General features: G+C 47.9%; 1 protein-coding gene across 9 annotated transcripts in view; it reads left to right on the forward strand.

The window, feature by feature from the left end:
• NLRC5 (NLR family CARD domain containing 5) overlaps positions 1-13,483 on the forward strand; it is a 109,564-nt gene that overhangs the window by 73,170 nt on the left and 22,911 nt on the right. For 5 of the 9 annotated variants that reach the window (XM_084812098.1, XM_084812101.1, XM_084812099.1 and 2 more), the window contains 7 exons: positions 283-357; positions 1,954-2,037; positions 4,490-4,573; positions 5,914-5,997; positions 8,237-8,320; positions 8,587-8,763; positions 10,180-10,260. In XM_084812098.1, coding sequence (XP_084668224.1) covers positions 283-357; positions 1,954-2,037; positions 4,490-4,573; positions 5,914-5,997; positions 8,237-8,320; positions 8,587-8,763; positions 10,180-10,260 — 669 coding nt within the window. Of the gene's footprint in view, positions 1-282; positions 358-1,953; positions 2,038-4,489; positions 4,574-5,913; positions 5,998-8,236; positions 8,321-8,586; positions 8,764-10,179; positions 10,261-10,513; positions 10,751-13,483 lie in introns of those variants that run through there. The other 4 variants (XM_084812105.1, XR_014784617.1, XM_084812106.1 and 1 more) reach the window with 4 other exon arrangements.

Raw genomic sequence — 13,483 nt, forward strand, 5'->3', positions numbered from 1 at the left:
GTATGTGGCCTGTCATTTCTTACTTACTTACAGCATTTTTACCCTGCTCTTTCGCCAAAAAAAAAAGGCTCCCAGAGTGGCTTACAAAGATGAATACTGAGATAGTTCCTGCCATCAGGCTTACAGGCCCACATGGCCACCCTATTTATAATTTTCCCAAAGAGCATTTGGTATTGGACAGGCTAAAATATAATAAATGAAATAAAAAGGAGGCCCAAAACATTTCAACCTGTCTAATTTTTCCTTGCTTTTTTTTCTTTTTCTTTTTTTGCATACCATAAGGAGAGACGGAGCTCTCTTTGTGGTGGAACAGGAATTTCCTCGTCCGATGGAGAAAGTGGAGTCTGTGGCTACCAGGTGAGACACTCACTGTCCTCTTGCTGCTGTGGCTGTTGCGTATTTTATAAATCAGTTGGTATTTCTCCTGACCCATTCATCGGCACTTGCATCGCCAGGAGGTCTTGGATCAACAGATAATGCAGGATTTGAGCAATATAGTCCCCAGTGTGCTTAGACTGCTTCAGACAAGCAAGTTCCCCTTGATTCCTGCCTTGCGGTGTCTGTACAAATCATCTCATGTTGGAGCAAAATGGTAGCCTGGATCCACCATTGGACGACCACAGTTAGATGTGGGATGCTGAGCGGCATGAGCATGCTTAGGTTCTGACTGACCCCCAATTGTGCAAGTCATATGGGGAATATGGGAATCTCCCCCCCCCATGTCAACATCCCACCGCCCTTGAGAAGTGGGAAGATGCGAGGCTGTCCCCTGTCGTGTGTGGCTTGCTCAGCTCTGCACGTTTGGATGGGCCTTTGTAAATTGCGGGAAGGACATAGTTTGTGTCTGACATGACAGTGAGCTTTGGAGGCACTCAGAGTCAGAGGTAGTCTCTTGCTGTCCCTTCTCAGGAGGGAGATGCAGGCTTGTCTTTCTGTCAGGCTGCACTTTGGAGGTGCTAGGACCTCCTCTGAAGCCCAAGAGCAATCGTAGCAATGACTCCCGCTCCTTTTCTCCAGCCCCCACCTCAAGGGAAGGGTGAAAATTCATCACACTCGCCAGAGGAGGGGGGAATGTTTGCCATGCTGAACATTCACCAAACTGTAATGCAGGGAGGGGCCCCTGAGGGCCTGCATTGCCCTCCCAGAACCTGCCAGGCGCCCCCCCCCCCTGCCCCTGAAATTGCCACCAACAAAGTTGCTGCTGTGGCTGCAGAGAGTGCAGTAATTTTGCAAGGAAACCGGGTGCGTGGTGGAATGCATAGCTTGTTTACAAGCAGAATCATGGTCCCAGGAGACTCCTGGAGACTCCAGAATCATGCTCCCAGGAGACTCCCAGGAGCACGATTCTGCTTGCAGACAAGGAGCGACACCCTCCCTGCTTGCCTTGTTCTCTTGTAAAATTGCCACATTTTTTGCTGCCACAGTGGCAAACCTGGCAGGGGGGCTGCAAAAGTGGCCATGGGAGAACGCTGCCCACCCCTGCCATAACGCAGGCTGATTTGTAGAGATGCCAAAGGCATATATAAAACGGAAGACAATTCAGCTCGCTGGCCTTTTGCTCTCTTCCAGACTGTGATCCCATAACTCCCACTTTTGTTTAGCTAAATTTCATTACTTCCAACATGCTGAAGCAGACACGGTTGCCAAATGACCAGGGCGAGTGGGAGAAACACCAATTTGATGCGCATATACTAGCAGATGATGCTTTTCACAGCATGGAGGTAAATGCAATCAGCTGCCGATTAAGTTTCCATTAAAGGCACAAGGGATCAGTTGAAAAGTTGGCAACCCTACACTAAAGAAGGGAGGGGAGGAAAAAACATGTTTCTGCTTAATTTGAAAATCATCCCTATGGTGCCTTTGTAGATTTCACGGCATTTGTACATGCACAGGCAATATCTGTTCTAAGCTGCTGTGTGTGTCTTTCTGTGTTTGTGTGTCTGAGGCCTGCAGGTTGCATCAGTGTGAACTGAAAGCCAAAGGAATTCACTTCTTGCCAAAACTCATTGAGAAATGCAGCCAGCTTTGGGCATTAAAGTGAGTGTGGGTTTCCCTACTGCAGTGTAAAAAAAAGTCTCAGGAAAAAGAGAGAATTCATCTCCCTTGGGGGAGGAGGAGGAAATGTTTCTCCACCGGGTTGCCTCCCGCTTTTTTCTGGAAGGGCTCCCATGACATTTGCACAGGCTGAAATTTCAGGTGGTGGACTTTACTGCTTTTGCATACCAGGGCAAACTCATCTGCTTTTCTACTTGTCATGAAGCTATTAAAAGCACAGCTGCTCTGCCAGAAAAAGAAGTTGGCAATACTATGAGCCTAGACTAATGTTAGAATGAAGAGTCTGGACAGATACAAATGGTTACCTTGGGTCATTTTATTTGTGGAAAGGTGGGGAGGTTAAACATCTCTATTGCAATTTTAAGACTGAATCCTGCCCCCCCCCCTTTGCAAATGAAATAAGAGATTGGTAAAAGATTATGTCTTAATATATCAGATATACAAACAAGTAAGTACACGTTAGAAAAATGAGTTTAATTTGTGGAGGATATTCATTTTAATGGTAAATGATCTTTTCTTGGAAGAATTAATATTTAAAGGCCAAACTGCTTGTGATTTCAAATGTGTCTTTGCATTTAACCTGTGGGCTTTTCAAAATGCAAATAGCATCAGCTGGGTGTGTATAGTGGGGTGGGGGAGCAGATAATGAACAGGAATGTAGCAGGCACAGAGGGGGAATTTAACCTTTTCCTCCCCTGCTGTATTTCTGAGGGAAATCTGTCTTCTGAAGCTGGTGTTCACTTTGCAGGCATTGCAGGAGGCATTAACCTCTTCCTCTCCTGCTCCCAAAGCAAATATCAGTGTCGGAGGGAAGATCTATTCCTGACAACCACAGTAGGGGAAGAAAGGGTTAAATCCCCCCCCCATGCCTACTGCACTCCTGATCATTATCAGCCCATGACTCTGCACAGCTGATGCTATTTGCATGGGCTTCTTCACAGGAACCTTTTATCTTGCTATTGAGATTGGTTACTCATGGAAGTTTGCAGGCCCTTTAGATGACATCGTCAACTTCCAGGGCGTCTCCCACACTAAATGATCTTTATTCTATTTTTTTAAAAAGATTGGAGATAATGAGCTATCAAATTACAACGCTTGAGTTCCCTCCGTGAAAAGAGGAAAAGGCGCAATAAGAGGCACTAGACCACAGCATATGGAAGACTCAGATAAAGGGGGAAAGGAGGGGGGAAACAGGGTGGGGAAGCACGTGTAAAGGGAGTCCGTCATGCTCCTACATTTAAAATGGAAGCAAAAAGCCCCTTTTTAAATGTGGGATTTTAGGCTGGTGTAGAGATGCTCTATTTTTAAGAAAACAGTGGTGTAGCAGTACATTTTGAAGGCAGGCACTCATCATGACATTCCTCATAGCCAGACCCCCAAGGAGAGCCCAAGAAATGCAGGCAACTGTGCTGATCTATGCATCTTCTCTCCCTCCCCACCCTCCCCTGTATTATTTAGGTCTTTTGTAGGTCTTTCGCAAAGCTAGTGGGTCTTTTTCACTGCCCATTCAAGACCAAGCCACCCCAAATCACTTTGCATTATGACAGGGATAGCTCAGTCACAACAATATACTGTTGCTGGGAAAATCCATTTGTCCTCCACGGCTCCTGTGAGGATTACAACTAAGTTTAGAAGGAGACGTGAGTAGGGTGGCAGTCAGTGGAGGCTGGTGGCTCCGATTTCGGTGGGGCTGCGAATCCATCCTGGGTTTTAGTCAGAACCACCCAGGATTCTAAAGGAGCCATCCAAGGTGCTGGATCAATTTTTGGGATAGGGTTCAGCACTTGGGGTAGCTCCTTTAGAGTTCTGGCTGTTTCCAACTGCAACCTAAAATGGATTTTCAGCCCCACCAAAATCTGAGCCACCGGTCTCCACTGGTGGCCGATGACACCATTGTCTCTGCCAATCAAAAAGTCCCGGCGCTTCAACCTTGCCAGCCCTGGCTCCATTACACCTGTTCATAAACCTCATGTTGAATGCAAAGACACATGTATTAACATGACAGCAAGTTTAGCCCTAAATCATACCACAATTTGAAATCATTTTGCTTTTATTTATTTATTTTTAAATGGGAGCATATCATTTTTTGAAAATAAAGTTTGATTATCATCATCCATATAAACGTAAATGCCATGACCTCAATTTCTCTTTAAAAAAAAAATCACTTTGTAACCAGCAGTATTGCCAGCCCTGTGTCTCTTATAAGGTCTGGTTCAACCCTCTTGGACCGTCTCTGATGTCCTAAGACAAATGGGTTACCCGTGGAGCTATCCAACATAGCTCCTTTAGAGTTCTGACTGGTTCTCACTGAAACCTGGAGCGGAATTACTGCCCCAGTGACATCAGAGCCACCATCCTTCACTGATTTCATCACTTTGTACTTTTCGGAACGAACGCCCGTCAATGCATCACATGAGTTCTTTTGTCACTGCAGGTGGTCTCAGGTGCAGCTCACGGATGCTGAAGCGGCGACCACCTTTGACACCCTCCTGCATTTTCCAGCACTGAAGAGACTTGAGTATGCCCTGCCTGAGTCATGCTTTGGATTATTGTATCCCTCTGTGCCTGAGTATGGGGCATCTTCCAAGCTTCATGGAGGCTTGCTTGTGCTCAGCTTTCTTCTGTGATATGGAGAATCTCAATCTGGACTTCTAGAGCTGAGAACCAGAAACTCAACCTCACGCATCTCCAGTTTGGGAAATTAAAATGGGTGGAATTATGTATTATTACTTTAAAACTATCGTGTGGGTCAGCCTTTCCGAACCTGGTACTCTCCAGACTATTGGAATACAACTCCCATCAACCCCATGCTGGCTGGGGTGATGGGAGTTGTAGTCTAACACAGCTGGAGGGCGCTAGGTTGGGGAAGGCTGATCCAGGCTCTAAATTGGAGGTGGGGAATGTGTGACTCCCCAGATGTTATCAGACTTAATCTCCCATCAGCCCTAACCAGCATAGTCAAAGGTGAGGGACGATGGGAGTTGCAGTCCAACAACCTCTGGAAGGCCACGCATTTCCCCATGCTTGCTAATATGTTTAAGAGAGATGCAGGTAAAACAAACCTCTGTGTATGGAAAATGGTCAATTGTCTCCAGAGCAAGGGAATGACAACCCTCCAGAACTGGGGAGGAGCGGGGGAAGAGAAGTGTAATCTGGAATCATAGAATAGTGGGGTTGGCAGGAGCCTATAAGACCATCAAGTCCAACGCCCCCCCCCCTCGAGTCCAATCTACTTACCATGCTAAACTTTGCAATGTTTCTTAAAGGCTTAGGGCAGCCTTTCCCAGTTTGGCGCCCTCCAGGTGTGGTGGACTACAAACCCCATCATTCCCAGCCAACATGGCCATCGGAGGGCACCAGGTTGGAAAACGCTGTTCTGGATCAATAGAAAACAAATTCTCTCCACCCTGTGTCTGGCAGCACTTCAAAGATGGCTTCCATCTTTCCTCTTAATCGCCTCTTCTCAAAGCTAAACATACTCCGCTCCTTCAGTCTTTCCTCAGGGGACTTGGTCTCCTGGCCAAGAACCTTTGGATTCCCCTGCCCATAACACGACTCTGCCCTTATTCTCCCTGTTAAATACTACAAAGCAAAACAGCTGGATCCCATTCACTTTGATGTTACCCCTCTTCTTCAGCTAGTGTGTCTGTCCAGTAAGCCTCTCGCAGATGTTCATGAGTTGCTCATAACCATAGTAAAGAAGGGGAGGGGAAATTCTCAGTTTCATAAGACATGTGTTATGGGCTTTTATAAAGCTATTTCCCAAGTTGCAAATGGTTGTTCCAGCTGATGTTTTCTGCACTTGGTGGTCAAAATGTTGTTGGCTATTCTGAACTTGCAGTGTTTCCACATTTCTAGGTTCACCTGTTGCAGGATCCCTCCCACTGGAATGGAGAGCCTGGCTGCTGCATTGCACCAATGCCATGCCATTGAAGAGCTTGAGTAAGTCGAATATCCAATGTGGGAATGGCCATTATGCATGTCCTTGACATCACCCCATTTCACCACAGCACAAAATAAAAGATTTCTGGGATGGGGACTTACAATGGAAACTATCAGTCCTACAACTCCCATGCTGGCTGGGGCATGCTGGAAGTTGTAGGCCTTGTTTATTTAATTTATTTACAATATTTATATACTGCTTCACAACCAAAGACCTCGGAGTGGTGAACAGCAGACAGGATAAAGAATAAAAACACCATGTTAAAATAATTTAAAATTGTTTTAAGAAGAGACAGAATTTTGATAAAACCAAGTTTGATAAACCACGGCTGGTCACTCGAGGAAGGCTTCCTGAAATAACAACGTTTTTAGCAGGTGCCAAAAGCAATACAACATTGGTGCTTGCCTGACCTCCAAAGGCAGGGAATTCCATAGGAAGGGGGCCACCACACTGAAGACTCTTTTCCTGGTGGACCCTGATCAGGCCATGGGTCCATGTGGAACCACCAGGAACATGCCCTCTGATGACCTCAGTTTAGGGATGTACAAAATACTTACCTCCAGGTTCCAGGGGGCGATCTGTCCCTCCCCCCGGAATCCTCCATGGCCAGCTCCACTCCACGGTGAGTCTGTGGCACTGCTGGCTGGGCCTGTCCGCAGCCGGACTTCCGTCCGTTGCCGGGCTGTGTCTGCAAATGGCGTCTGACGTAGGGGATGCCATTTGCGTCCCTGCTTTAGCCGTGATAGGCTACGTAAACATTTACGTAGCCTATCACGACAAAGAGCAGGGACACAAATGGCGTAGCGGATGCAAATGGTTTCCGCTATGCTGGATGCCATTTGCGGCCACAGACCTGAGCAGTGGATGGCAGCAGATGGACCGGACCAGCCGGCAGCAGGTAGGGTCCATCTGGGGGGGATTTTGGGGGGTGGCGGCGGGTGTAGTCCGTTCCACCACGGACTCCGGGGGGCCAGTCCGTGGCGGATTCCTCCACCATCCCTATCGCAATGACCAGGCAGGTTATTAAAGGAGAAGGCACTCTCTCAGATATCCTGTTTAGGAATTTGTACTTTAATAGGCGACCAGTGCAATTCCCTGGGCAAAGGAGTTGCATGCTGAAAAGGGGCAGCTCCTGACAACAGCCGAGCTGCTGTGTTCTGTGCTAAGCATGCATAGGACTGTGCCCTCAGTCCCTTTTCCTTCTAGAAAATGGGTGGGGAGAGAGAGCAAATTAGCCATATTAGGTGGGAAACCTAAGTATTAGCAGTAATACCTTGGAGAAGTGTAGAAAATGCTGGTTCAACAAATAAAGCATTATATTTATCCCGTAACTCCAGGGCCCCATCTATATGGCACTGCTTTAACCCCCATAGCCCATCGCAACTGCGCAGCAATGCGGCTTCGAATCACCATGCCCTGCGATACACTCGCGATGTACTGCGTGCTTCCCTAACAGACTCACCGTGCCCTTTTTTTTTGCCATTACACTGAAATGCACAGCTGTGCAGTCCCATGAGTGTGGGGATGTGACACTTCAGTGGCTGTTTTATATTTCAGGGGCTCTGCTGTGTCTTTCTGACTCTGTTTTAGGTAAAAATTGGGTGTTTTGCACTCCTCCATTTCCGTACCATCAGTTCGTCTGTTCCCCAGCCTGAGACTCTTGCAATGGTTCGCACTCACAAGCATGAGCGCTACGTGCCTAGCCATCGCTCTGAAATGGTGGCCACAGCAATGTTGTTCCTCCCCCAAGACCGCCCCCTAGCCCTTGGGTACTGAGTCCAAAAGCAACCGTTGCAAAGATAGGAAGCTGCAAAAATGTGCGGAAGTGTGATTGAATAGATGAAAATGCCCCTCAGTGCCTCTGTAACTGTGCAGCTGTGAAGGGATGGGAGAGCAAAGGGGCATCACAGTATGATGCAGGCACTACGCACGCCTGCAACACGCCCAATGTAAGATGCAGAGTGAGGTCGGGGAAGGAACAGATGGCCTGCAACTGTGGAGAAACACACAGTAAACCCCCAAGATTGCAGTAAAACGACTCCATGGAACTCCACTATTTCTGGGCGGCAGCCATGGATGGCTGTGAAGTCATGGCTGCGTCATCTGACATGAGGGACTTCGACTCGCACCCGTCCTGGAGTAAAAGCCCGGTGTAGATGGGGCCCAGGTTGCCATTCCCATGCCCTTCTGCACAATCACGTGTAAACTGAATATGTAACTATTGTACTTTCTTTCCAGCTTGTCCAAAAGCGAACTCAGCATGGATGGTATCGGTACTCTTCTGAATGCCCTGGAGGGCAAACGTCACTTGAAGAGCATAAAGTAAGTTGTCTTTTAACTGCTGGAGGTCCGCTTTCCCCAGCAGCTCCTATCATCTCCAGCTAGCAGGGCCCTGGTGGCTGGGGGTGATGGGAGTTGTATTCCAACGCACCTGGAGGGTGCCAGGTCGGAGAAGGCTGCCGTAAACTTTTGTGATGTTTAGTGCAATCCTAGGTAGAGATGTACGAATTTTGTTACTTCTGTTCCACCTGTGTTTCGTGGATTGTCCAGCGTCTTTCGTTCCACTGTCAGCTCATTGATGGAATCAGATTTTTTTTAGGGATGCAAGTGTGCAAATCTCCCCCAAAGGAAAAAGCCAGTCCACACACCTGCAGAACCTGCACAACTCAGGAAAAGCTGTCTCCTGCAGAAGCCACAGGTCAAATTGGTAGAAATCCAAATTCAGCTGAAGCCATTGAAGATTTCTCCGACATCCCTAATCCTAGGTACATTTGCTTGGAAGCAAGTCCCAGTCTGTTCAATGGGGATTACTCTCATGTAAAAGATAGCAGTTTTCAGCTTCTGAGAAAACGTGCCCAGGATTGTGGGGCATGAAGGAGAAGAACCATCTTGCAGTTGTGCCATGAACTGTGTCTTTGTTTCAGTGTAAGGCAAAGCAGTTTGAAAACAGCAATGCTGAGCCATGTGCTATTAGTTTTGAGGGCTCTGTGGCGCCTCCAGGTTCAGGGGCAGGATACCACGCTACAGACAAATTCCACTGTGGGGCAGTCAGTGAAGAGTCAAAGTGCCTTCCAAGCCTGCTTGTGGGCTTCCCAAATAGCTCTGCTTGGCCACAGTGGGAAGCAAGATGCTGGATTAGGGTGGACCTTTGGGCTGATCCAACAGGGTTCTGCTCATTGTGGTACCTCGACTCAGGGGTGGGGAACTTCAGGCCTGCATGCCCTCGGGGCAGTGAGCTGCAATGTCAGTGGGGTGGTGAATCTGCTCCACTTCAGTCAGAACCAGTCAGAACTCTAAAGGTGCTCTCCAAGGTGCTTTCAGCACCTGTCTAAACATGCGTAAGATTTTTCCTTTAGGTAATTTCCGGGGAGCTTCTATCTGCAGGTAGAGATGTATGGACTGTGTAAAATCCGTTCCATCTGTGTTTCACAGATTGCCAGGTGGCTTTCATTCCGTTGTCCTCCCATGGACAGAATCGGATTTTTTTGCTTACAAATTTGCACATGCAAAAATGCACAAATCCCCCATGTGCATTTTCATGCATTAGCCTATAGGGGAAATGCACATTTCCTCCCATGTTTAAAATTCTGCATATTTTTCTGTGATGAAATTTGCATGAAATTTGGGAAACTTAGAAAGTTGGTCCACAAGTCCACAGAATCCGCCTGACAGGGGAAAAGCCGGTTCACTGTAGAATCCGTGGTCAGATTCATGAAAATCCAAACTCATTTGGTTCTGTTATAGATTTCTCCAACCTCCCTGTCTGCAGGGTTTGGAATCTCACATGCAGTCCAGTCCAGCAGAATGCTTTATCCTCTACAGATCTCTGCTTGGATGATGCGGGGAAGACTGATGCTGAACCAGTGTGGCTGTGTGTAGGGATTGTGCAGGCACCCCATTCCTTCTGGGAATCCAGAGGAACTACCTCTGCCTGCACCCACAAACCCCGCTCCCCGAGCCCCTGACCCTGCTTGCCCCCCGGCCCTGCACTCACTCCAGTGGCCTCGTCGAGGTCTGCGGTCCTGTTTTGGGGGGAAACAAAATGGTGATTGCAAAAATGTGCATATTCTTGTGGGATCGAAAAGGGGATCTGCTTTTGTCCCAAATACCAAAGTTGTTGCCAGTGGAGGTTAATCCCAAATGATTATTATTCCTGTATCCTACCCTTCTCTATTTCTTAGCCTGGGCTCTCTGAATCTTAATGCAAATATCCTGAAGCTGACTCCAAGACTGTCCACAATGCCTCTCCTGAGAAGGCTTATGTAAGTATGTCTATAGATTGAGGTTCAGCCCAGCTCCTCAAGATCTTATTATGCTGGTGTTAACAATGGCCGTTTTTTGTTGCCAGCGTTATGCAAGAGAAGGATGGGACCATCATGGAGCCAACAGTCTGATTCTGTATAAGGCAACTTCCTATGTTCCTATAGAACATAGGAAGTTGCCTTATACAGAATTAGACTGTTGGTCCATCTAGCCCAGTATTATCAACACTGACTGGCAGGATTTTCTTTCCAGGGATCCAGGCAGGATTTTCTTTCCAGCTGTACCTGGAGATGCTGGGGATTGAATGTGGGACCTTCTACATGCAAAGCAGGGGCTCTATCACGACTGAGCTATGACCCCTTGTAGAGGAAATTCCAGAAGACTGTTGTATATCGAGGAGATGGATGTGACATGCTGCAACTGCTCCTGTCATGCCTAAACTCCCTGTGAGGCCTTAAAAGCCAGGTCTCTTAGGCCTCTTCCAGAACTGTGAGACTCCTAGATCTTATTCTTGTTTTTCAAGGTTAGAATTAAGAGTCTGGATGGCCTTGGAAGGCAGGGAGGGTCTCTTTGGCTGCGGTCCACCTGCTCATTTAACTGAAGTTGCTGAGACATCATGAGACCATCACAGCAGGTGTTATTAAGAAGGCGTAGACCCAGAGAGCCCCTGTGAGAAACACCATGTAGACGGGGGGGGGGGGGGGGGCTTCAAGTATATAAGGCCCTCCAGAGCGTCACTCAGTTGAGCTTCAGTGCAGACCGGGACCATGGAGGTGCTGCATGTCGGCCGACTGGAGTCTCTCCGCTGTTGTTATCTGGGGCTCCCGAGAGCAGAACGGAGGAGTAAGATATTTTGCTTAGTTTGCTTTATAACACCGTATGCTTAACTGTAATACTCTGCCTGCTATAAGTTAGTAAAGCTTTTTGACTCTTACCCACTTGTGTGGTCCTTGCTCCGAATCCTAAAAGAACCTCTCTGCCTTTCGCAAAACACCCCTCCTAATGTTCATCCTGTCTTTGACTTGCCCAAAAAATCGGGTAACTTCTTACACGTGGGTAGAGTGAAAGAGGAAACATTGTCCTTGCCAGAGATCTTTGATCCGACGCTGGGCAGCCATTGGTTGGGGATATTTTAACTCTGGACAGTGGAGGCTGATGACTCCGATGTCAGTGGGGCAGTGAATCCACTCCATGTTTCAATCAGAACCAGTCAGAACTCTACAGGAGCTATCCAAGGTGCTTTCACCTTGGAGAGCTCCTTTAGAGTTCTGACTGAAACCTGGAGCGGATGCACCGCCTCACTGACATCGGAGCCACCAGCCTCCAGTGCTTCAGAATCAGCAGGATTCGGACCACCTGCCTCCGGAAAGAAGTGAAAGCAAGCTTTGGGCACTTCCTTGGAAGTGAGGAATAATGAGTGGAAACTGATATAATGTTTGAAGAGTAGAGGGGCTGGTCTGAAAGCGCCCTCCCTGCATTCACGACACATGTCCTCTTGGTGTCCCAGGGAAAGCTCTACAGAAGAGCTGGGCAACATTGAGGGTTTGGGGACCATACCCTGCCATTGTTGCCAGGAGCGGCCGCCTAGTGAAAATCCCTGAAATTCTGCTAGGAAGCTAGGTGCATGGGGAACTTACAACAGCCTGCCAAACAGCTTTCCAGGCTGTGGAGTCTAAAGCAGCCTTCCCCAACCTGGTGCCCTCCAGATGTGCTGGACTGCAATTCCCAGCATTCCCAGCCAGCACTCCCAATAGCCAATGAGGGGACCAGGTTGGGAACACCTGGTCTAAAGCATTATATGTCCATTTGAAATGGAGGCCTAAAACAGCTGTTGAAGTTGCCCGTTGGGTAGCACCAATGACAACACCAGTGCACTTCGGCCCACCACCCATCTCCACAGTGGTTTAGCAACTGTTTTTGAGATGACTATTTATTTAATAAGGAGACATAAGAAGATCCCTGCGGGGTTCTAGCTCATCTAGTCCAGCGCCCTGGGAGGTGCCACAGCCCAGTGGCAGAGCAGCTGCTTTCCATGTAGAAGGTCCCAGGTTTGAGCCGCGGCTTGTCGTGGTAGGGATGGTGTGAAGGTTTGAGGCCTACAGAGGCGAAGGGGGGAAAGGTCAGGCTTAGAGGCCTGGAGTTTTCTGTTGAGAGGGGGCAACCCTGAGAGGCGCAGTTTCATTTCTCCGGATAAGTGCCAGTTTCATTTCTCCACTTTAGTTTCATTTCTTCAGGCTTGAGGCAGCACTTATGGTTTTGCTGGGAGGAGGAGGGTATATAAGGAGAGAGAGAGAGAGAGAGATGGAGAGCGCCAGTCAGGGTGAGAGAAAGACCAGGCTGCAGCAGAGCAAGAGCGAGTCAGGAAGAGCAGAGCCTGAAGTGAGAGCGTGGAGAAGCAGCCTAGAAAAGTCTAAGGACAGCTAGGGTCAAGGAACTTGAGTTTTGCAACTTTTCTTTTCTTTTAAGGCCTCTTGTATCAAACCGCTCTATTGTGGAAATACTTTTAGTTGTGATTGTTTGCTTTAAATTCACTAGTAAACTGTTAAACCCCAAATGTCTGGTGTGTCACCCCACGTCTACAGCCTAAACCCCACGTTATCAGGAAGGGGAAGTTTAAAAGAAGGAAGGGGAACTCTTAAGGAGGCAAGAGATCCTTGTGGGGTTGCTCAGGGGGTCCAGGTCATAAGGGGAACCTTGACAGATGGACATTTTTGTGCATGAAACTGGAGCGCCGCTGCCAGTCAGTGTCAACAATACTGGGCTAGATAGACCAATGGTCTTGACCCAGTATTGTTGGGAATATTGCATCCTCATCTGCAAGTTACTGGAAGGGGGCCATGTTGGAGTTAGTTAGTTCATAGGAATTTGGACCACAGCTAGCCTTAGGGTCTCTATAGCCTACAGTGTGGTTTCCTGTGATTTATTCCTTTTGCTCCCCCTGTGACCTCCGCCATTTCTGGGAGCGCTTTTGTTTGGTCTCTTGCTCCTGCCTGTGTAATGGAACACAAAATGGACTGAACAAACTTCTTTTAAAATTCTACACTGTACCTGCATTGTATATGCAGGAATACTTGTGAGTTATGCTGTTTTCTTTTCTACACTGAAGAAGGGTGTGGTCTCCTTTTAAGATAGCCTGTGTGCAGGTGGGACTAGTAAACCTCATTCTGCTTTGCCTTTTTTTTTTTTTTCCTCTGCTAGTTGCCTTTCTGATAGGAGGCATCA

Source organism: Heloderma suspectum, chromosome 8, assembly GCF_057233095.1.
Source record: "Heloderma suspectum isolate Gila_16-S chromosome 8, 16-S_ref, whole genome shotgun sequence".
Classification (NCBI taxonomy): Eukaryota; Metazoa; Chordata; class Lepidosauria; order Squamata; family Helodermatidae; genus Heloderma; species Heloderma suspectum.